This window comes from Chaetomium strumarium, assembly GCF_033439665.1.
Source record: "Chaetomium strumarium strain CBS 333.67 chromosome Unknown B0T15scaffold_2, whole genome shotgun sequence".
Lineage (NCBI taxonomy): Eukaryota > Fungi > Ascomycota > Sordariomycetes > Sordariales > Chaetomiaceae > Chaetomium > Chaetomium strumarium.
In genome coordinates, this window is record NW_026944430.1 from 1,880,693 (window position 1) to 1,903,380 (window position 22,688).

Below are 22,688 nucleotides of genomic sequence, written 5' to 3' on the forward strand. Positions count from 1 at the left end.
GCGCTCGTCGCGCTCGCACTCGGTCTTCATCCTGCGGTTGGTGGGCGAGAACAGCGCGACCAACGAGCGGTGCGAGGGCACGCTCAACCTGGTCGACCTGGCCGGGTCGGAGCGGCTCAAGCACTCGCAGGCCGAGGGCGAGCGCATGAGGGAGACGCAGAACATCAACAAGAGCCTGGCCTGCCTGGGCGACGTGATCGAGGCGCTCGGGCGCGGGTCGGCGCACGTCCCCTACCGCAACTCCAAGCTGACCCACCTACTGCAGTACTCGCTCGGCGGCAACTCCAAGACGCTCATGTTTGTCATGGTCAGCCCGCTCGAGGCGCACCTGAAGGAGACCATCACCAGTCTGCGGTTTGCTACGAAGGTGAGTGTCCACTTGTTTGGTAACCCCTAAACTGAAACTACCCGGAAAGGGAGCCAGAGAGAAAAAGAGAGAGGGAGAGAGAGCTAACCCGGTGGATGCTACTGTCTAGGTCCATAATACCCACATTGGCACGGCCAAGTCGACCAAGAAGATCAGGGCGAGCGACCTCTGAAGTGTTTGGGTATCTTTGTCTTACTGTTGAGGGGTTGGTTGGGAGGTTCCAGTTTGCTTGTTATGATACCATGAATTGACTTAGAAAGTACTAGTATATTGTAGGAGGTCTGCGCAGCCACCGAGACTGCTGTCGGTGGTTGGGCTTTCGGGTGGTTGGTCTCTGTTTCGGCGTTTCTTTTTGTTCTTGGGGTTTCAGGGCGGCTCGAGGGGGGTTGGGTGCTGCACAGCGGGCCCTGATGTTGGGGCTATTGTTGACGGGAAGGTTTTGGTTTGGAGTTGTATATACGGATGGGGTTGGGTGGCTACCTTAGGGTAAATAGCTGGTTGTTTCTTCTCTCCCGTTTCTGTTTGAGTGGCTGAAATGAAAATTTATTTGTTCAATTGAGCAGTTAGGCGGTTTTCAACTTGTGTCCGGTGCCAGCTTCTGGGTATTTCTCTTATACTAACTTATGTGGCTTCTGATCTGCTTGATGTCTGCCAACGCTGTTTGGAACAAGATAGGCAGTATGGAAAACCTGTACGTAACACGAGTAGTATCCGCATTTGAACAGTGCAACTAACTCCCTGGTACGGAGTACATATGCTGTCAGTGGTTTGATTTTATATCCGGCATATCTTTGTCAGTATCTATCTTATACACTGCAAGGTGTACGTACTCAGATAAATGGATGGATCACAGGTTAATAGGTGACTTAACTATTGGCCTGAAATGGACTGTTATCTAAGATACCTAGGTAAGCCGTTTCGCATAAGTGTGGCCCAGCTTTCTCTAATTGCTCTCTTATCTCTCCCTGGCCTATCCAACCTCACATGTAAAACCAAGAAAGCTCTTATTGAAGCGAGTGATTGCCGTTCATGGCCATAACCTCCAGTTCCCGACACGCCCACTTTATCGCGTCCGTTGTCGTCTCCAGCGTCTCCTCGGTATGGAAGATACTGAAATGATGCCCGGGGATATCCATGACCTTGGTTATCAAATCCTGCCGATACTTTCCCCAACCAAGAAGCGGGTCTCGGCGGTTGATATCCACCGCGTTGACGTTGACGTTGACGTTGGCGCCGTCTTGCACGTCTTCGGGGAGCGGAACGGGATCTGTCGCCCGGAGCAGCACGACCGGTGGTGGCCGCGGAGCAAGACTTGTTGTTGCCCAAGCCGTCGTCGGCCGCAATCCGTTCTGTTGCCCCTTTTCTGTCTTCTGCCCAATGGTGGTGGTGGCGGTGGCGCCCTTTGATTCTTCGTCCGCCGCCCCCCACGCGGGCAGCATCCACTCCCGCACCATCCTATGCGCCTCCGAGAAGCAGCGCATCACGCGGTCCTTGGTCTCCTGGCGGGTGTGCTCCGACCACTTGATGGCGTGCTGCACGACCTTCATGAACGGCGCGGCCAGGGCGTGCGGGTAGACCGAGTCGACCATGACGATGCCGAGCAGGTGCAGCCGATGACAGTCGTCCCTCTCGTCGGCCAGCTGCCGTGCCATCTCGAGCGAGATGAGCCCGCCCATGGACCATCCGCCGAGGATGACGTCGCCGCCGCGGGGCACCGCCGACTTGACGAATTCGAGGTACCGCCGCGCCATCTCCGGGATGCCGCCCTTCCAGGGCTCGCCCGATTGATAGCTCGGGTTGGCGATCCCGAAGACGGGCCGGCCCAGGTCGCCGAGGCAGTAGTAGGAGAAGATGGTGCCGCCGCCGTCGTGGATGAGCACCAGTGGCGTCGGCTTCTTGGACCATGGCGTGATTGTATGTTCTGGCGGTCCGTCTTGGACGATACTAGGGTTCTCATCGAACATGCTGCCCATTGTATTCAGCCTCGGTCCGCGGACAATCAGTCCTTGGCACCTTGCTACGTAGTGGTGGTGGTAATTGAAATGTTGTGATGCTCGGCGTGCGTTAGCCGTGAGCAATGAGATGATGGTGTGGAGACTAGTAGGGCGCAGATAGACCAAGGAGGCGAACTCCGAGAGTCCGAAGGCGAGCACGGCTTGAAGATACTAAATTGAAACCAGATGTATAGGGGTGATGATTTAGGTCGCGTCGTGAATCCGCCGGACGCATACCGGGTGATCAAAGTATGTCGTTATATGCATGGTGTCCTGTGCCGATAAGCATTGAGGGAAGGACTCGGAAGTCGGAACCGGAGCTGAGATCAGCGCAGGGTGCCTGTCATCGATGCCAAGCGGGTTCGATCAATGCAACGCTGCGGCGCCGACGGCATATAACTAATACGGATACAGCGACAGTAGATCGCTGACACATCGGACCAGTCAAACAGCAAGATAAAGTAAATGCCTTGAATGAACTCGCAGATAAGTTGACTTGATATTTGCTACTGCTTTAACCTTAACACATAGCGATCATCGATCCATACTATATAAGCAGTGCTCGGATGGAAATCATGGAATATTACAAAGGCGGCAGAAGATAGGTCATAGAAGCAAAAAGAAAAAAAGAACGAAAAAGGGGTATGAGGAGAAGAAAAAGAAGGACTCGGCCCAGCTGCGAGTATAAACCCCGACCTTCTGGGCTCTGGCTCTGGCTCATACCTTTTTGCCCCAGTTCCCCTAAAGTAAGAGAAACTTGACCGCCAGACCGGCACCCACCGCCGCCCAAACAAGAGGAGAAGCCAGAAAAGACAACCGTGAACGGGACGGTGGCGCAACCACGGGAGATACAAGATAGTCCTCCAAGAAGGCGACAAACTGGTCCAGCTTCGCCAATGGCCCGATGTGCGCGACATAGCCGTCCGGCCGCACCAGCACATAGCCCGCCATCTTTGCCCCGAACCCGAACTCGGCATGTAGTTTACCGTCCGGATCGACATACCACTCCCCACCACCATTCTCCTCTTCCTCTTTCTCCAGGCCCGGCCCTTTAATCCCCAGGAAGCCATTCCCGTCCCCAGCAGAAAAGGAGGAGGGGGAGGAAGAAGAAGAGCAGAGAATGCAATGCACCCTCAGCGGCGTCTTACAAGCGCGCACGGCCTTCTCCGCGGCAGCTGCCAGGACGGCCGCCCCCTTTCCTTTACTATCAGCTCCTCCACCACCACCACCACCAGCGAACAACAGCAGATGATGCGGCGCGCCGACGCAAACCCTCTGCAGACTCGTCTCTTCCCCCTTTTTTGTATAATCATCATCACCACCAGCAGCACCTGCATTTGATGATGACGATGACATGCGCACGACCTTCCCGTCAGGCACGCGATCCCCGCCGCGGATGGGCCCGCTCCAGCGCGGCGCCTCGCCGACGATGCGGCTGGCGCCGCGGTACGTGATGCCGAACTGGCTCACGAACAGGAAGGCACGCCGGCGGCGCTCGCGGCTGCGCACGACGCGCTCCACGACGTACCGCAGGAACAAGTTGCGCAGCCACACGAACAGCCGGTTGCGCGACCAGATGAACGCGAAAATGCGGTCGGTGCCCTGCAGCAGCGCGTTGCCGACGGGGCGGCGCTCCAGGTCGTACGTGTCCAGCACCGCGGAGGCGGCTGCTCGTAAGGATGAAGAGGACGACGACAATGAGGGAGGGAGGGATTCGGCTTGCGACTCCAGAGACAGCGCGCGGGCGAGCTTCCAGCCCAGGTTGATGGCGTCCTGGATGCCCGCGTTCATGCCCTGGCCGCCGGCCGGCGAGTGGATGTGCGCGGCGTCGCCGGCCACGAAGAGCCGGCCGTCGCGGTACTGATTCACGCAGCGGTGGTGGAGGCGGAAGCGGGTGAGCCACTGCGGCGAGTGGAGGACGCCCGAGCCGGGAGGGGTCATGGCGGTGAAATAGGCCTGCACCTGCTCGAGGCTGGGCGGCGCGTCGTCTTGCTCTTGCTGGTTGTCGACCGTCGTCGTCGTCGTCAAGGCGGCCCGGGACGCGATGAGGCGGACGAGTTCGCGGTTGACGGGCAGCGTGGCCAGCACCCCCCTCTTGTTGAGGTGCAGCGTGATGCGGTGCTGGTCGATGTTGGAGTCGCGGAGCCGTGCGTCGCAGAGCACGAAGTCTTGAGGGTAGGCGCCGCCGGGGAAGGCCATGTTACGGGACGCATGCCGGACCACGCTGTGGGCGCCGTCACAGCCGACTACGTACTTGGAGCGGATGGTCTCGGTGCTCCCGTCGGCCAGCCTGATCGTCGCCGTCACGCCGCCGTCATCTTGGGCGATGCTGGTCGCGGTCACGGGCCGCTGGATCGTGATGCCGTACTTGGCGAGACACTCCTCGAGGAACTCCTCCGTCACGGCTTGCGAGACGTTGAGCGGCAGCGGGAATTCGGTATTGGTCGTGCCGAGGTCGTCGAGGACGAGTCCGAGAACGGGTTTTTTGTTGATGTAGGTCTGCGCCCCGCGGAGGATGCGGCCACGACCGACTATGGTGTCGGCCGCCCCGTGGCGGTTCAGCAGCTCCAGCGTCCGGGGTTGCAGGACCAAGGCGCGGCTCTGGCTGGTTCGGGCCGGCTCTCGGTCGACGATGCGGAATGATACGCTATGCAGGGCTAGCTCCAGGGCAAGAGCCGTCCCCACAGGGCCCGCCCCGACAACGAGAACGTCGCAGTCGCGTTCCATTTCCATGGTGATAATGCGATGCTCCGAGGATGTCGTGTTACAAAATCAGGTGAAATGGCTGTGGACGGTGGGCATGAGTCGACTTGTATTTATAAACCCCTTCTCAAACATATAACGACGCTGGCGGCCCTCAACCCCCGACTTCTCATGAGATGCCGTGCGTCAGCCCGTGCCGTAGTATCGGCGGGCACCACGCCGACCCACCGGTATGCCGAGAAATTCGGAGGAGTCAAGAAGTGCGAGTGCGAGCCGCAAGTCGGAAGCGCGAGTCGCCGTCGAAGCCAACGCTGTTACTTTGCGAGCCCATGAGACTTTCTATCGGTGCCCACGGGAAATGTTAACGGCTAAATGTGGTGCAGAAGGGAGTAGTAATAAGTGACCGACTCCAACCCAGTGGGAAAGATCTCAATGCTCATCATCTTCGCAGAAGCTGGAGGCGACATCATACATCCATGGTCACCTGTCCCCCGGGCCCGATGTTAGCCGCGGCCTTCACAACGTCTAGATAGTTTCCCCACACTCACAAGTCCGCCATGAAGCGAATTGATGAGGTGGAAGGGACCTCGAGCAGTCATGATGACCGCCTTCGAGCCGCCGCCTCCCACGGAAACCCAAAGCAACATGGAGGGGCAGGCGCGGCCGAACTCCACTCCTAAGCCGCGGTCCACTGACATCACCTTCGTGGGGCACCGACTCATCTAGATCACCATCTAGATTGTTGATTGCTGATGCTCAGCATTTGCTTGAGCACTACCCCCTAGGTAGGTAGTATCAAACATTACCTTCCCTCTGTACTTCCTATTAGCATGACTTTGTTCTAATTGTATATATGTACATTACATACATGCATACATAAGTACCAATCAGAACGAGAATTTCCCGGGTAACAAATAGCCCCTATATACTAATTGTATGTATTATAAGCATCATATTGACCGGGTCTCACTAGAAAGGTGATGATATTCTGAAAGCCTCGGAGATAGGGGTCTCATGTCTGCAGAAGTGAGGGAAGCAAACCTCATAGAAGTCATGAGTCATGACAGAAATAGTCTGAGTAGGGATGCCTGCTCTTCAGTTTCAGCCGCTCGAATGGAACAGGCATTCACTATATTCGTTCGCAAACGAGATATTACTCTCATCAAGACTTGATGCTTCCAATAGTAAAGTCAGACCTAAGTCCATCAGCAAAAGCCAGCACTAAGTACCTAACCTACATCTCATTCATTCCCAATATCTCAATTTGACAACTTACATGTGTTACACCACGCAACGGGTACAGCACACAATTCACCTCATCTTCCGTTTGTATGTAAGGTATGTAGAATGCATACAACCGCTCTCCAGCACTTCCCAAAATGGCGCTCGATCCATCAGATTTCTTTTCCCCCGGCACAATGCATCCCACCGCTGCAGCCTGCCTCACGAACAGACCTTCCTCATCCTCCACAGCCGCGGCCTCAGCGCTCACAACTTTAGTCCCGGTATAGCTAGTAGTTATCGTTCGAGGAGGGATGTTAAGGCTGTTTTCGAGGGTTCGGTTAAGGGGGATGGGACGGAAGGGGAGGAAGAGGAGGAGGATTTTGATCCCTTTGAGAGGGAGGAAGACGAATAGGAAAGAGAGTAAGGGGAGGGGGGATGTGTGTGAAGGCGAGGGTCGTTGGGGCGCTGAGGGAGAGGCTGGAACTGGAAGCAGGAGATGGGCGGGACTGGGGGTCTCGCCCTAGATCGTTTTGATAACCCCGTCTTCTTAAGGATGGTGTAGAGGATGACAAGGTCCAGTTGTCCTGGGTGCTTGAGTGCCGCGTGGTTTGACGTCGAGTGGAAAGACTACCACGGCCTCGGCCACTGGTGCTCACTCGGACACCATCCTCACGGACGTGGTCTCCTTCCTCACAGACAGAGCCGGCAGTCGACGAGAAAAGGAAGCTCCATGAGAATCATGATCGTCATTAGTCCGTACACTGCATTACAAGACCATAAGTGCGTGCCCCCGTGCTACCGTGCCAAGCTCCCACGACACACCAATACAGTAGAGACAAACCCAGAGCCCAACCATGCATGCAAGCAAGTCATCAACTCAAGTCGTCCCACGGAACCGCCGCTCACAGCCCGCAGGCGCTGAGCGCCACCTGCTTGACGTTGGCATCGATGCGGCCCAGCTCGGCCGCCCGGCCGTTCGTCAAGGCGTTCATGGCGGTCTGGCCGATGTTGAGGCCGGCCGCGGCGTGGTCGATGGCCAGAATGTGGATGGTGTTGCCGTTCCAGCTCGCCTCCCAGCAGGTGCCGCAGTTGGGCGAGTTCCACCCGCCGACCGCCTCGGCCCCGCCGATGTACGGGAAGCCCTTGACGTCGCCCTGCACCTTCCAGTTGTACTTCCACATCACCCCGTTGACGCCGTCCGAGCACGACACCGCCGTGAGCGACCTCCCGGCGTCGTCGTAGCCAGTGTCGTAGCTCACTGGAGGCATTTTTGTTAGCATCCCCCGAGGTCATAATATTATGTACGAAAAGCCTGTTAGTAGATAATGCGAGCATACCTGTGGTGGCCGACGCAGCGGCGAGGAGCGCAGAGATGCTGAAGATCTTGGACAGCTGCATGTTGATGGTTTGGGGGTATGAAGTGGACAGAAGTCTGACGATAACTAGTGAATTAAGCTGCTGGTCTCGATGATCTGTATAGCCAAGAAAGTGAGCTTGTTTGGGATGTGGGAGAAGAGGACGGACGAGATTCAGGATGGTGATGGAGTGTCTTTTATATACAGAGAAGGCGGCCCATTCCTGCCCACCTCCTCCGCTCCTTTCGAAGTTGGCATGTTGTTTGGCCGGATCAACATTCCCTCGGGCAACCGCGGTGTGGGCGTGAGATGGATGCTCCTCTCACGAGGCGACCCTCGTGGTGCCGGATTCGACTGTCCACGATACGACCGCTCCTTCCCCGAAGCACCCAATTGTCGTCATAGCCTGCCGGGGGTCCGCCCTCCGCCGATCTGATCCCCGGCAAGATCGCTTGCCAAGCCGCATCAACCACGTTATTCTGTTTGTGGAAATCTCATGACCTTCGCGGGCATGCATGCGGTCAGTAAACCATCCGATGCAGTGGCCGGTTCCACGATGCAGTCGATGTCTGCCGGCTTCGTATTCCCAGATCCGCAGCAAGCGCAGCGGAGAGTTGCAGTCGCAGCGTGGGACGCACGGAGATCGGGAACGGTAGATGATCGGCACTTGCCCAACCTCGTATCCAACGGTCAACCCGCCCGCTGTGCCACTCCCACTGGAGCACAAACCACACAGACCCGCTGCGAAAGCTGGCACCACAGCAACTAAGACACGGTAGCATCGCGGAATGGATACCGGAGAGGCGGGGCCGGCCCTGCCGCCGGACTGCCAAAAAACACACTACGGAATACATACTCGGCCGAGCCACTCGGACCGCGCCGCTTACATAGAAGAAAAGTGAGGCTGCCCGGTCAGAGCTTTCTTCCCGGCGTCCGTGTTCGAATCGTCAGGTAGTCGTCTGGTGCCGTTGGGCATCATTCACCGACAGTCCGAGTTCTATTACGGGAACAGCGTCCACTCTCAGAAACACGTCGGGAACAGCGCCCTTGTCAGCTTCGCCACCGGCTTCTCTAGGCTTCTATGACACGAGGGTCATGCGTTGGTACATTACAGTGTCTCTCTCGTGGCCATCTATCTGTAGGAAATTTCGCTACCTTCCTCTGCAGCCTAGATAGGACAGGATACGGGTATCCCTTTTTGGAACCATAGAACCAATCAGCCTCCCTGCGGTGCACCTCCGCGATGCCGCCTTATGTCGGTCTCGGCGCGATCCTTTGGCGCGCCCGTGATGCCCAAGAGTATTATTGCAACCTCGTCTGCTGATAGCTCGGCTTCTTCCGGCTCGAGAAGCGTGTTGTTATTGTTATGACCCGATTAACGAGAAGCTGAATCCTCTGCTGTCGAGTGGTGTTGAGATGCTTTGTGCACCGAATCTAGACCCCGGGCCGGTGACACCAATCCCGGACTAGCCCTAGGAACTCATGGCTGGATGTGCCAGGTCGAAAAGGCCATGGCTGATGAGGCCAACTCGGTTCAGCACCGCTCGGTATGGTCCACATGTCCAAACTTCAGAATGCTGAGACTTGTCTCGCAGCCTCGGCCATTAAACACCACAAGATTGGGAGGGACATTTCCCATATAGTTGCAGATTTCTGTGCTCTAAATCGTGTTATTGCTCATCAGTCATGTACACATGATGAAGTTCTCTCTGAATCAGGAGCACAAGACATACCGGTAATCTCGGACTGCAGCCAGGCCGCCAGCGGTGAAGGCGATACACCCCAGGACAATATCTCCAGGATCGTCGAGCATTCTCACTCAGACGGCTTCCCAGTCCATGGCATCCACCATAAACTCCCACTGGTCCTCCTCACCATCAACGGCAGCGGCCCAGTCAATGACGTTGCCATCCTCTCCGAGCATGTCCGCGTCGCCCTCGGCTCCCCACTCCGAACCACCCTTCACATACCGCTCCGCAATCTTGAAGGCCCCGTCAAACCCTCCGAAGATCACCTCCAACATATGCTCGAGCCTGTACGTGTCAAGCGGGGCAGCGATCTTTCTAACCCGCGGCCACTCGAGCTGCTCCGCTCTCGCTGCTGACCCGTTGCCGTACCCCCCATGTTCATGCTCATGCTCATGTTCATGTTCAAGCTCGTCCCCGGCCGTCTTCCACCGGTTCCTAAGGTCCTTTGCCCTGCCCAACTGCGCCCTCACTTCGCCCGTCCCAAGCGTGCCGTGCAGCGGATTATCCGTCCGGTCCAGAGCGGCCAGCACGTTCGCGTGATACCGATGCCTCGCCCTGGACTCTGACCGCCACACGCTCCCGTTTAGCCCTTTGTTCCCGTTTCTTCCCGCCCCGGCACTACCGCCACATCCGTCCTCATACTGCAGATTGTGAGACGACGGTGATGGTGATGAATAGCCCCGCGGTATATCAACCCCAAAGACACCCAGCAGATGCACCAGCGCCCGCTCGATCAGCATGTAGTATTCGAAGAAGTCGAGCTTGAACATCAGCTCGGCTTCCGACACCGCGGTCGGGTCGGCGCCGATCCGGTCGACGGCTTTGCGGTAGCCCTCGGCCAGGAAGGGGAGCTTCCATTGCAGCCGGCGGATGATCTTGGTGTAGCGCGCGAGCTCGTGTGGCGCGGAAGGGGGCGGCCGTTGGGGGTGATCGGCTGTGCCGGTGCCGTTGGCGGCGGTTGTCGTCGAGGCAGCGGGAGGAGAATGGGAGTTGTTGTTGTTGTTGTTGTTGTTGTAGTTGCCGGCGATTGGTGCTGGCGTGACGGTCAGAATCGGTGGTGAGAAGCTCCTGGTCGTGTCTCGGAATGGGCTACGCGCATGCGGGGCGTGTCGCGAGTCGGCGAGACCGCGCGTCATCTTTTTGGCTACACAGTGCAAGAAACAGAATGACTGATATCCACGGATAGATGAAGGGCTCTCCTCCTGAACAGAGACACAGTGACAGATCCACCCCTTGTGTTATGCGGATGTGTCACCATTATTGTGCTCAGGGGAGGGGGCTCAGTAGGCGCCTTAATTAGAGGTAACTTGATTATCTCGACGTACAGGATCAGGGATCGATCGAGAAAATGGCAATGGTGGCGGCTGTAGAAACCCGCACTCCACAAAAATGACAGTCCGGAGGGTCCATCACCTGGTCTCGACTCTCGAGTTCGATCAGGTGGTACATTGGCAACAATGATGAATGCAAAGGCTAGAAGCCTGATAATAAAACGTTTGGATCCGTGAGCAGTTGCAAAATACGAACCCTTGCGACAGTCCGAATGGAGCGAGTTGGCTAACGAACAGCCCAAACCGCAAACTTATCTTCCGCGAAGACAAGACACTATGGCGATATAAAAGCTCTCCCAAGACAGCCTCCTCTTTATCACCTTTTGATTTGCCATCTTCTTCCTCACATCCCAGCGGTGCCGAGATTGCAACGAAAAAGGGTTCGCGTCACCTGGAGGCAGTGTAATACCAGGGACACAGTGGGAGTCGAGCATGTGCAAGCACAGAGGCAAGACTCCCGAGGGCCAAAAATAAGTATAATCACGATTCTACTCCGTAGAGCAGTTTCAGAGATTAAACTGAAAAGAACAGATACTACACTTGATCTAAGCCAAAAGGCAAAGAGAGCTAAAGAAGAAAAGAAGAAAAAGTCTAAAATTTGGCGGCCGGGCAAAGAATTTATACCTTAGTGAAGCTGGTCTGTGCACGCCTGCGATTTTCCCGCACGTGCAATTGTCCGTGCGCTGATCGGTGGGGCATTGTTCGCTTATCGACTTGGTGCCTGATGACTCTTAACATCCCTCGAGTCTCGACTCTGGCTTCAGACTTCATACATTCAACTGACCCATTGCTGTTCGAAACTGCTGGTACGACGGCAATTCAGATGCAGAACTGAAGCTCCATTACACATGAACTGACTGCATCCGCAAACCCTCGATTCCTCCTCGCTAGGCACGGGAATTGTCTTTTATATCAGTCGATCATCTAGAAGTCCAAACCTGTCTTCTGAACGGGGCTCCAGAAGTCCTCAAGTCGGCTCATTGCCGTGTCACCCACCACTGTCATGTCCCACATCGACCCGTTGCTCTGGGAAGAAGGCGTCGATGGCATTGAGCAATATACAACAAGTGTTCAGTCTCCCTCTTCTCCGTAGCTGTGGATGCGCCTCGGGTTTCCTGCTGCGAGGGTGTACAAGTTTCTTAGCTAAAGCAGCTGCCGAGTCTTTCCCACAACTCCAGCATCCTGTCATCGTGAATCCGTGATGCTCGCATCTGACAAGTGCCGAGACAACGGACGGTCTCCACGTCCCCGGATTCGTGTCCCCGGGCCGGGATGCCAAGAGCCTCGCAGCCAGCCAATTGCAGATCTGCCAGACACAGCCCTCTAGCGGGGCATCCAGAGCTCCCTGGCCGCGTACGCAATCCTTAACGGCTAAGTCGCTGACGATGGGTTCGTCAATGCTGCCTCTTTATTGAGGCGACTGCGGAGAAGGCACCTTCACTGCACCGGCGACCGTAAGGGTACGGAATTGACACGAGCGTACCTCAAGAACTGCTGGCAAATCATCATCAATGGCACCCTCGCTGCGCGCCCTCGTGTCATACGCCAGCAGCTTGGTTTCGCGCCTCCCCTTCTTCAACAGCAACGACGTACGCGATGTCTCACCCTACGAACCCCTCAGCGCCGCACCCTTCTGTCCTTTCGACGGGCCCATGAGTTGCCACAACGACACACCCGTCACCGGCGATTCGTGCTGTTTCGTGTACCCCAGCGGACGGATGCTGCTCGCCCAGCGATGGGATCAAGACATCCACGTACATGGCGCGGAGGAGGACTGGACGTTGCGCGGGCTTTGGTATGGCGCAGAACTCCCTCCCATCAAACTCCAGTGGCACATCCGTCAGGAAAACGCAGAACCTGGGTAGGGACGCTAACGAAGCTCTGTAATTCAACGGGAATAGGGCCGATCTCTGTGACGGCAGCAAGGCACACCACTGCAGCCTAACCCCGAAATACACCAACATCACGGCCATCCTCCGTCACTACGGCCAAGGCGAGCTGCTGGAGTTCATGAACCGGTACTGGTTCGCCGCATCGTAAGCTCCTTTACCTGCCTAACCACCCGAGCTAGGCCCCCTAGCACTAACCTCCAGGGGGGCTATCACCAGCGGCCCCAACGCCGACCTCTGGACATCCGAGTTCAACAAGCACGGCACGTGCATCAACACGCTCTCACCCGCGTGCTACGGTCCCTCGCATCGCCCGGGGATCGAGGTGATCGACTACTTCGTGCGCGCAGCGGCTCTCTTCCGCATGCTCGACACGTACCGCGCGTTACAGCAAGTCGGGATCGTGCCGGACGCGGGCAGGCAGTACGCGTTGGCCGACGTGCGGAAGGCCTTGGAACGGTTCAGTGGTGGCAGGGTCGTTCTGAGATGTAGCAGCGCCGCGGGGGACGACGAGGACGTAAGCCAACAGGCAAAGGGGGATGATGTACTGCGTGAAGTGCGGTACGTCTTCTTCATCACGGGAAGTTTGCAGACCGGCCAGTTTGTGCCGGCGCAGGAACTGGGATTAGGGCCGGACGGGAACGCGGGAAATTGCGCGCCGCGGGTGAGGTATCTGCCTAAGAGGCGGATGCTGGAGTTGTAAGGGGGCTTATGGAATGTCATGGCTGGGCCAGTTATGCTCGATGGTGGGGACGTCTCTGGCGTTCACGGTGCTGCTCATCGGGTCCATATGATGCCTGCTTTGTAGACGTGCTGCGTCTTCCATGGAAACCGCTGGTGTGGATGGCCATGTAATCGCGGTTGTCCGTGGAGGTACCTGAAGCCAAAGGATCCCAGGTCAACAGCGTCGTTCCGAGGCAGCCGTTCGCCAACATGCCATGACGGACCGACTGGCGCTTGGTGGTAGCATTCATTCATCGGTATTGCATAGCAGAGGGGCTTGGCCGACGGATTACCCTCACGGGGATATGATCTCGTGTCAGATGTATCTATTCGTCATTCCTGGCCGACGGGAATATCTGAAGATCTGCGAAGGAATTGCCCTCTCAGGGGACACACCCCCGATACTGAACCAGCTACTCTACGCGGGCAAGCTAGGGACAAAGGACCGACTGGAGATGCGGGCGAAGGAGTGATGGAACCACATGCGACGGAGGTGAGGTACGAAATGGGGAACAGTGTCGTTCGAATTATCTACCTTTCTGGACGTGATTCGCCAAGATCTGGATTTCGGCGGGTGCCATGGGGAAGCATCAACTTGCACTTCACTTCACATGCTGACTGCCGACTGTGTACGCAGTGGTGTAGTACCTATGGCTAGTGGTGTATCGCCTTTCATTTGACGGACCTGCGTGAACTGCGGAGCACGTAGCCTGCAGAAGAGAGGCTCGGGCTCAAGCATCGGTCCGAACCCCAAGTTTGCCCCAAAGTTAGGATGCGTGATGGGTTAGCGTCGCGCAATAGTGTGGCTGCAGCAAGCTCAGGCAAGCCGTAGGTAGTGTAGTTATAAACCGTGAGCGGTGTGTTCACCGCCGTGGACGCGGTTCAGCTCGAGGGTTTGGTGGGCTGTGGAACTTTGAGAGAAAACGTATCTAGTGTAAGGGCCGGCGCATCCCACCATTGCCCTGGCGTGGAAATCCGGGGAAGGCTGTTTGACGCTTGTGGGAATTGAGTGATACGCGAAGCGCGGCTTAGTTGTTGGATTCTGGTCTGTTACCCCGAAGTGACTGCTAGGTTTCGAAGCTCTTGAAAGTCCCAGAAGTGGACCGACGGGTCCAAGACAAGGCTGAGCGCTGGCAAGGCCCAGGCGTTGGTTCAACCCTGCGGTCACGATCTGCAGAAGGCTGAACCTTATCGAATCCCAGATAGCACTGTAATTGGGGTTTTCTTTCCTTAGTGTACAGGGCTCGACCGATGAATGCTCCGTCGCAGCTCGCCCGATGATGACTTTGTATGTTTTCATTCCAGAGGCCAAGGAATGAGGTTTGAGTTTTCGAGCCACAGCGGCAGCCTCTTCGGTCCGATTGTGGGGCCTTGGGTCGAAAGCTGCGTTCCATCCCTCCGCATTTTACCATTTCCAGACAACCCCGGCAACCCCAGCTTTTCGCTTGCAACGATGCTTCCGTTCCCTGTTTCCCATGACGCTACAAGAAAACGGCGACGCTCAACAAACGCCAAACGGTCCTCTTTGTTATTGGAGTTGGCTATCCGCCATGGCATCATGATGCGTTGGTGGTGGTCCGCTTTTCTGGAATGGGAATGTCTTGAATTTCATCAAACGACGGTGTCACGTTCGAGAGCCCCGCCCGACCCGTCGTGTTGGAACCTTTCGTACGCCTCAACTTGCTGATTGCACGGGCTGTCAGCTGAGACTCTGGAGATCCGGGCGTACTGGGGGATCCCGACCACAACAACGTCGAGAAGGAGTGACGAAAGGATTCGGCAGATGAGGAGTGGGTCAGCAAAGCGCCTCGGCAACCACCCGCGCTAAGGTCACTGAGGCTGAAAAGAAGAACATGAGACAGAACACAGGCTCGAAAGGGTGCTGGACACAATCAGCCACGCTGAAGCCACATGATGTTCGAGGTTACGCAGTAACGTTAGGCGCAAGAAGCTGAGGAAATGATCGAGATGAACCTGGAACCCGAGCGGTAATTCGTCGGATGATGGTGGAATGGTTGAGGTGGAAACAAAATACCACAGTACGTAAATATCAACCATTGAACTGCGCAGAATCTTCCTCTGGGTGGATGCAGTTCGGTCTTCGGCAACAACCTTGTGGGCTTCTCATGCAGAACCTCTCCGTATCTCACATTCTGCTTACTGTTGTCCGTCAGTCTCCGTTTTCGTGAGCGCTCGGTGTGCGGAAATGGCTGAAGCCGGCCGCACCGTCGCGCGTCCTCTGGGCATCCAGTACCGGTAACACCACCAGTAAGCCGTATGCCCACTTCACCCGGACCTCGGGAACGGAGTTATGAGATGCTTTCTTTTTGACTGGCTTTGAATCTTTGTTGATCCGACCATCCCGCGTGAGGTGCTCCGTATCACAGTGACGCTCGAGAGCAGACTGAGACAGGTTCGGAACTTTATTGTGTACGTGCTTGGCCCATCGCACGATGGACCGGACATAATCTAGATCTGGATATAGGCGTTCATTGCCAGGAGGTAAATCGCAGGCAGCCACAATGCGTCGCAGAGAAGCTGTCCCTTCCGAGAGCGACGCACATGTTAAAAATGAGAGTCTGGCTGTTTCGAAACACCCGATCAGGTTTTCGTGCCGGCTGCGCGCGAAAAAAGGCTCTCGAGGGCTCCGTTTTGGTCGGAGCATGCGCCAATTATGGGAGCCGCAACGAGTGCACTGGCCAAGCCAGAGCCCAGCTGGACCCGCATCAAATTAGCACACTCCTGCGCACCCGATTACCCCTGGCGGGTGGTTTGGCTCAAGCATCTCTGAGGCCATTTGGCCCGGTCCCCATTTCTTTCATTCCCCAGCCCTTCCTCCGCTTCTCGTAGTGGCCTCATCCTCTCGTCCGATTCCATCTCATCCGCCTCAAGTCGAGTCAACAAGTGTGTCGCCGTGAAATCGGGTTTGCTTCTGGTCGAAAATCAGATGCATGCAGCTTAGAATCGCTACTTTGCACCCATCGTCCTTATCAGGCCCATCTGGCGGTCCGCAAAACCAAACTTAGTCGACCAGTCTGCCGGGCCGATTGCCCCAGATTGTCTGCAAACGAGTCTGGAGTCCCCACGATTGCGCACCGTCACCCCAGACCAACGGTTCCCAACGCGCTGGATCTTTTGTCCAGATAAGGCTGTGGATGCTGGCACGGTGACACGCGCTGTCCGCTGTCGCTTTCGGAAATTGGAGGATACAGCGGTAACACGGGCGCAACTCTTAAGGACCATGACGACGGCCGTCAAGAGGGCGTGCGACGCCTGCCACCGCCGCAAGGTCAAATGCGACGGCATCAGTCCGTGTCGCAACTGTGCAGCGTCGCAACTTGCATGTACATACAATGCGATTCCGCAGAAAAAGGGCCCCAAGGGTTCTCGCGCCAAGGTCATCAACGAGCTGAAGGAAACTCAACGCCAGACCAGTCTTTCGGCCAAGTTGCAGGGCGGGCTCAACGGTGGCGCATCGAGTGCCAGTCTTGCGCCGACTCCCAGGCTCCTGACTAAGGAGACGCTCAAGGCGTGCATTGAGTTTTTCTTCGCTCACATGTATCACTTGATGCCCATCCTCGACCGCCAGCGCCTCGAGCAGGACGCTATGTTCATGGATCAAAATCTCGACACGTACTGCCTATTGACGTCTTTGTGTTCGTTCGTCTGCTTACAGCCGGGCATGGTCATGCCGGGAATGGGTATGTCGATGAACGACCCATTCAATCCGGACATCATGTTTGGCAGCAGCAACATCGTTACTAGCACGCTTCTGATGGAGGAGACAATACGGGTTCGCAAAGGGTACGATTATGTGGCGTCGCCGTCCGTCAATAGTCTCTGCACGAGTTACTTCTTGTTCGCGGTACACCACGGTCTGGAGATGCACGACAGGGCCTGGTTCCATCTGCGTGAGGCCACAACCTTGGCCCACATGGCCAGGATGAACGAGGAACGGACGTACCTGCAGTACGACAACAACGACAGCACTGAGGCATCACGACGCAGACGGTTGTACTGGCTGCTTTTTGTAACAGAACGGTATGCTCCAGTGTCTGGCTGTGTGGCTCATGTTAGATATCGGGATCGCTGACATTTTCTGCTTAGGGCTTATGCTCTCCATCACCGCCGCCCGTTGACGCTTCAGGCTAGTATCAACCCACCGCCTCCAAATGAGCACCCTGCGGATCCTTTTCTGCACCAAGGTACCACTTTGCTGCGCCTGATTGCTTTGTTCCGCGGGTTCGACGAGGTGCACATTCCTTTGTGGACGAAGTCACGGGTCGAATGCTCCGAGTCCTATCTCGCAACGCTCGACAAGCAGCTTCGGGAAGTTTTGCCTCCCTATCTGAACGACACGCAGGCTCAACTCGCCGAGCTGCCTATGATTCAGCAATGGCTCAAGCACAAGGCCTGGGAAGTCAGCATGGCCAATGGAAATGGGAACGAAGCGGGGGTTACATACATCGACACCATTCACGAACTTCTCCCGATGGTGTCTCACTTCCCCGGAAACCTGGGCCTGCACGGCCTCAGCCTATTTGAGCACCTGCTCAGTGTCACATCCGCCCTAACCGAGATTCTTGCTGTCCTGCCGGCACCTCGGACTCCCTTCACGCCGGGACCACATGATCAGCTGCGCAAAATCCTAAACATCGTCACGGTCATCCGCAATGGAGAGCATCGGTTCCTTCCCTTGTTGCTCAGCAAGGTCGCCTTGGCGCTTCCGCACCTCGCCAGCCCGATGCTGCAGAATGCTCCCGAGAACGCGGCTGCTTGCAACGTCGACATCTTTGACGGGTTCGGGAATGCGGGTATGGGCCAACCGTCGATGTATTCGTCTAGCGAGTTCGACAACAAGTACGCTGTCCCGCGCCTCGACGACATGAGTTCCGATTCCAACAGCCCGAACGGGGCGCCTTCAAGCGGCAACGACATGAACTCCCCTTTCGTCAGCTCTCCTGCAATCATGTCCCCTGGGATGCAAGAGTTGCCGCACGGCTTGCAGACTGATTTTACTTCGATGCCGGAAATGGTCATGAGCCCAATGAGCCATGCGCCACCTTCATCGCTCGGCACACCTGGCGGGATGAACAACGAGCAACACCAGCCATCACAGCACAGCCAGCACACGCCTATATCTCCGTTTCCGAACGCGAATTCTCAGATGCAGGGCTTGAATGTAAATAACATCAACAGCCCCGCGAACATCAGCCTCCCGTCGCAAATGCACCTTAACCAAGGGCTCGGCTCGACCATGAGCACCAGCATGGCACCGGGTGTCAGCAACAACAAGCTAATGGCACGAGCGCCCATATCACAGAGGGCAAATAGCTTCGCCCTCGGTGGCCTCCCACAAATACGAACAGTGGGCGATTTCCAGGCCCTGCAGCGGGCCAATACGGACATGAACGCTATGGGCTCGCTAGGGATGAGCCCTCTGGGACCTGACATGGACTTCAGCTCGATACCGAGGTAGTGACGCGGGATCTGGCGGACGTTCTGCGATTTGCAGGTACATACTCCCAGGCAGGCGTAAATAAAGGTACTAGTACTATCTCGGAGCAGTCCGCTGGTTCCCGACTGCACAGGTCTGCCTCACTGGCCGGCGCCGACAACTAGGCATGTCAGTCACGCTTACAATTCCTTTCGCATCTTCTTTGTCGCTTCAAAACACAGGTGTTTTCACGGGCATTTTATCAGCATCTAATACAGGAGTACATTTGGCTTGCGGCTTGGATCGTTCCTGTTTTACCATCTCCCGTATACGGAGTACCGTTTGGATTCCAATCGCACGATTGGCGAATTCCGGAGGGGATAGCTCGCATTTACTGCAAGAGGTTTCTTTTGTTGCACTCACAGGGGGCGTGTTACTGTGGAGTTGTTTTTTGGATCGATGGAGAGGTCGTTTTGGGGGAAATGTAAGGCGGGTGTTTGGGGATAACCTGATGCGGGGATGGATGTTCTGGAATGCATTCATGTTAATGTGTTGGCGAAGGAGCATAGCAGGGCAGGAGTAGGTTGTCTGGGACTGTGTCTAGCATACATTCATACCAAAGGTCCATGACCGACTGTCCGGCTGCGGTCGGTGTAACAAAAGAAATTTTATAGCTAGGGTGCTCTGGGCCTTCGGTTCTTTTCTCCATGAATTGCTCCGAGACAGTCTCTGATCGGGAAAGGGGCCAGGCGCTCAACACTCTGACAGGGGAACCCCTATTCCGCCGTCGAGCAGCATGAGGGGACAAACATCATTGAACCTTCCGGAAGTCCAACAGTTTCTCATAGCTCAGCAAGCTCTATCCCTTCCTCCAGCACTGCTAGGAGTCCTGTCCGAGATGGCAGCGGGCCACGGCTCAGGTCCAATTCGTTCAAGTCACCAACAGGGATATACAGATTCGAGATACTCCCAACGCCCACGAGGAATATGTTCCACCACTCTTTCACCTTCTCTCTTCCCTCCCCTTCCTCCTCATCTTTATCCTCCTCATCGATCACCGCATACCCCTTCCGCCATCCCATCACCACAACAGACGGAATCCTCTTGAGCCAACTTCGATCGTTGTTATGATGTTGTTGCCCTTCATCCCTCTCCCAATCTCCAAACAGTGACGATGACTCCCGCCTGGAGGTAGACCTCCAGGCCATCGACGAGAAACGGCATGCAATCCCCTCAGCCAAGGACCGTCGGCTTCGCTCAATGCCGCCAAGTCCGGCGCCGGATGCAACTTCAACCGTGGTTTCTTCCACAGAAGATGACGCTGAAGCAGGCGACGACGACGGCGGCGGCGGCAACAGCGACAGAGACGATGGAGATAGGGATAGAGAAGGAGAAGAAGAAGATCTCGCTACTAACGAAACCACACTGCTGCCCGTCCTACCACCGTCACCACCACCATCAGAAATATCTGTCTTACTATCCTGTCGACGACACCCGATCAGCCAGAGCCACAACCATGATCTCTGCCCCAGACGCTGGACCCCTGCGCGGCATCGCTTCCACCTGGTCTTGGCACCCCCTGATGATGGTGATAATGATGATGAGTGGGAGTGGTTGAGAGCTAGTTGCCGCATTTTTTGCGGATACGGATTGTTGACTGTGTGTGTGTGTGTGTGTGTGTGTGTGTGTGTGTGTGTGTGTCTGTCACTGCACCGTGTTGGTTGGTTACTGTTTCGGTTGAGTGATGAGTGCGGGTAGGTTTTGTGTGTGACGTCCAGTTTGGAATGGGGGGAGGGGAGCGATCAGGCCCCCTTTTTCTATGCGTGGTGTTTGATGAGAGAGGGGGGGATCACAGGACGTAGAGTCCGCTCCTTTTTAAAGGTGGTGGAAAGAGAGAGGATTCGAATTTGGGAAAAACTCCGCGCGCGAGAGTTCAGATTTGACAGGTTCATGCATGTGTGTGGGTGTGGGTATGTGTGAGGCTTGAGGGAAGATGAAGATGTCAGGCTAGAGTTGGGGACCGGTGGGCAAGAAGTAAGGGAGAGAGAGAGAGAAGGAGGAAGCAGGGTGGAAGTGGTTGGTCTTTCTCTGGAGAAGGGAGGACAGGGAGCATTCCTTTACTCGTCGGGGAGAGATGTACCCGGGGTGACTTCCTTGACGAACCTTGCGACTCTTCTCCAGATCCCGGAGATGACGACGACGGGGCATGGCGGTGGGGAAGGCCATGTAGGGGTCGGTGCCATGGATGGATGGATAGGGGCAGCGGTTGAACAATCCGTGAGGAGGCCCTGCAACAACCGGGATGAATGAAGGAGAAGGGTCCATGTACATACAAGACGCCGAATCACTGGCCGGAACTAGCCCGGAGCATGCAGAATCCCTTTGGCTGAGAGACGCAATAATCATGCCGAATCCCGCCGGCGGTGTTGTGCGTCCAGCCTCATCTGGGAGAAAACGTCGGGTGTGTTCATCAAGCACCGTGCTCCTTGTCCGAAAGACATGAACATGAAGCTCGAGGTTCGGAAGCCACTGGATCCCCTTACAGCATCTACTCTTGTGGCATAATGCAGTCATTTCACCGACCTGGCCACCGAGGGGAGAACAGCCAAGCTGGAAGACCGCGGTGAACAACAACAAATTGAATCGCCATCGTAGACTTCCAAGCCCCCCCATCATCCCGAATCAACTCTGGGGAAACTCGTGCCGAACAGGTGTTTGCTTCCATATGCTTACGTCCACCCGCAAGCAGCCTTTTCTCCGTTGAGTCCCTTTCTCCGCTTCGCTGGCGCATTGCTGTGGTTATACAGCGGAGAACGTTTGGTCATCCGTTCGGAGCCAGAACATGGCACCACATATGTAGCACCAACCTTTTGTCGTCTAGTGGCGTTATAATTTTGGTATCAATGTGGGGGGCTGAGTCGTTGGGAGCTGGATATTCGGAGAAAATTCAGACCGCAGGACGCGCTGCAGTTCGGAGCTGGCTTTGTTTTGCTTTGTATGTGTGTGTGTGTGACATTGTCAGCCGTTGCACCGCCCATGCACCTTGATACCCGATGTCCGGCCGAGGTGCAGCTGTTACGCGTGTTCAAGAGCTTCAAGGGTTCTAGAATAATTGGTTGGCTGTTGAGTTGTGAGGGCCCGTCATACGTTGCTGAGCTTTTGAGATTTGCAGTGAAAGGGTTGGAATGGTTTGTGTTCAGGGAGCCTGAGCAGCATAACGTAGGTACCCTAGAAGACTGCATCGTCGCTCGCACCTTGGGACTTACACCCCTCCCGGCATTGGATAATGTATTGTACATGTGCCTTGACGAGCGTTGTGTTTGGTTTGAGACCAAGGGAGGGGACTCTGTGGGCTGTTGAGACCTCTAGTAGGACAAGTGGCTCTCTCAAAGGGCGTTCTATCGAAGAAGCCCACCCCTTTATTATACGGATATTGATGCAGTATACCGGGGAACTGCACCTAAACATGCAGCCTGATTGCGCAAAATACGACGCGTATGCAGTGCCCCGGCGATCTAAGACATCCATCATGGCCCAGGCGAACCGATTCAACAGCACAAACGCCCTCTAACCTAGGTACTTAGGTACTGTATTTGGTAGGTATTGTACCTAACGCATGTGGTTGTCCACCCTCACACCACCTAAATGCAAGTACCCGATAATTGCTTAACTAAAGTAGGTAGTTATGACACATAAGATGCTATTACTGTAAGGATACTGGCGAGGGATGCACAAACCATAACTACAAATAAAGCATGATGCATAAAACACTACCCGCTTTTCAATGGTGAAGAGAGCAAGCGAGCAAAACACACACACGCAAGTAATGACCAAAAGACAACGGCGATATATTTTTACATGACTCGTCAAAGAACCTCCTCTCAAAAAAACCCCCATCCACATTGCACCTTTCCTTT

The 22,688-nt window shown here is 55.7% G+C and overlaps 7 protein-coding genes across 7 annotated transcripts; 2 read left to right on the forward strand and 5 right to left on the reverse strand.

Moving 5' to 3' along the window:
• Window positions 1-884: 884 nt before the first annotated feature.
• On the reverse strand, window positions 885-2,444 carry B0T15DRAFT_104066 (Alpha/Beta hydrolase protein). Its single transcript, XM_062861402.1, has one exon. The coding sequence runs from the start codon at window positions 2,338-2,340 to the stop codon at window positions 1,372-1,374; it is 969 nt and encodes a 322-aa protein (XP_062724059.1). The 5' UTR covers window positions 2,341-2,444; the 3' UTR covers window positions 885-1,371.
• A 360-nt stretch (window positions 2,445-2,804) lies between these two features.
• On the reverse strand, window positions 2,805-5,538 carry B0T15DRAFT_524046 (FAD binding domain-containing protein). The gene is made up of 2 exons (XM_062868738.1): window positions 5,516-5,538; window positions 2,805-5,463 (listed from the first exon to the last, which is right to left on the reverse strand). The coding sequence occupies exon 2, from the start codon at window positions 5,092-5,094 to the stop codon at window positions 3,103-3,105; it is 1,992 nt and encodes a 663-aa protein (XP_062724060.1). The 5' UTR covers window positions 5,095-5,463; window positions 5,516-5,538; the 3' UTR covers window positions 2,805-3,102.
• A 1,652-nt stretch (window positions 5,539-7,190) lies between these two features.
• Window positions 7,191-7,686, reverse strand: B0T15DRAFT_508768 (Cerato-platanin; the record flags this gene model as incomplete). Its single annotated transcript, XM_062867745.1, has 2 exons — window positions 7,191-7,546; window positions 7,626-7,686. 2 exons carry the CDS (start codon window positions 7,684-7,686, stop codon window positions 7,191-7,193), a joined length of 417 nt encoding a protein of 138 aa, XP_062724061.1.
• A 1,776-nt stretch (window positions 7,687-9,462) lies between these two features.
• On the reverse strand, window positions 9,463-10,527 carry B0T15DRAFT_508769 (uncharacterized protein; the record flags this gene model as incomplete). The annotated part of the gene is made up of 1 exon (XM_062867746.1): window positions 9,463-10,527. One exon carries the CDS (start codon window positions 10,525-10,527, stop codon window positions 9,463-9,465), a length of 1,065 nt encoding a protein of 354 aa, XP_062724062.1.
• A 1,545-nt stretch (window positions 10,528-12,072) lies between these two features.
• Window positions 12,073-13,432, forward strand: B0T15DRAFT_104244 (ribonuclease T2-like protein). The gene is made up of 3 exons (XM_062861403.1): window positions 12,073-12,517; window positions 12,624-12,758; window positions 12,831-13,432. Exons 1-3 carry the CDS (start codon window positions 12,234-12,236, stop codon window positions 13,312-13,314), a joined length of 903 nt encoding a protein of 300 aa, XP_062724063.1. The 5' UTR covers window positions 12,073-12,233; the 3' UTR covers window positions 13,315-13,432.
• Window positions 13,433-16,380: 2,948 nt separating this feature from the next.
• On the forward strand, window positions 16,381-18,908 carry B0T15DRAFT_104296 (uncharacterized protein). The gene is made up of 2 exons (XM_062861404.1): window positions 16,381-17,375; window positions 17,442-18,908. The coding sequence occupies exons 1-2, from the start codon at window positions 16,576-16,578 to the stop codon at window positions 18,811-18,813; spliced, it is 2,172 nt and encodes a 723-aa protein (XP_062724064.1). The 5' UTR covers window positions 16,381-16,575; the 3' UTR covers window positions 18,814-18,908.
• Window positions 18,909-20,413: 1,505 nt separating this feature from the next.
• B0T15DRAFT_104306 (uncharacterized protein) lies at window positions 20,414-21,559 on the reverse strand. Its single transcript, XM_062861405.1, has 2 exons — window positions 20,935-21,559; window positions 20,414-20,478 (listed from the first exon to the last, which is right to left on the reverse strand). The coding sequence occupies exons 1-2, from the start codon at window positions 21,445-21,447 to the stop codon at window positions 20,476-20,478; spliced, it is 516 nt and encodes a 171-aa protein (XP_062724065.1). The 5' UTR covers window positions 21,448-21,559; the 3' UTR covers window positions 20,414-20,475.
• Window positions 21,560-22,688: the final 1,129 nt, after the last annotated feature.

Bases quoted from the DNA above. Each gene is read 5' to 3' on its own strand.
- B0T15DRAFT_104296 (XM_062861404.1), top strand. From the start codon at position 16,576: ATGACGACGGCCGTCAAGAGGGCGTGCGACGCCTGCCACCGCCGCAAG. The intron at 17,376-17,441 runs GTATGCTCCAGT...TTTTCTGCTTAG, and splicing joins CTGCTTTTTGTAACAGAACG to GGCTTATGCTCTCCATCACC.
- B0T15DRAFT_524046 (XM_062868738.1), bottom strand. From the start codon at position 5,094: ATGGAAATGGAACGCGACTGCGACGTTCTCGTTGTCGGGGCGGGCCCT.
- B0T15DRAFT_104306 (XM_062861405.1), bottom strand. From the start codon at position 21,447: ATGATGGGGGGGCTTGGAAGTCTACGATGGCGATTCAATTTGTTGTTG.
- B0T15DRAFT_104244 (XM_062861403.1), top strand. From the start codon at position 12,234: ATGGCACCCTCGCTGCGCGCCCTCGTGTCATACGCCAGCAGCTTGGTT. The intron at 12,518-12,623 runs GTATGGCGCAGA...CAACGGGAATAG, and splicing joins TGGACGTTGCGCGGGCTTTG to GGCCGATCTCTGTGACGGCA. The intron at 12,759-12,830 runs GTAAGCTCCTTT...GGCTATCACCAG, and splicing joins CGGTACTGGTTCGCCGCATC to CGGCCCCAACGCCGACCTCT.
- B0T15DRAFT_104066 (XM_062861402.1), bottom strand. From the start codon at position 2,340: ATGGGCAGCATGTTCGATGAGAACCCTAGTATCGTCCAAGACGGACCG.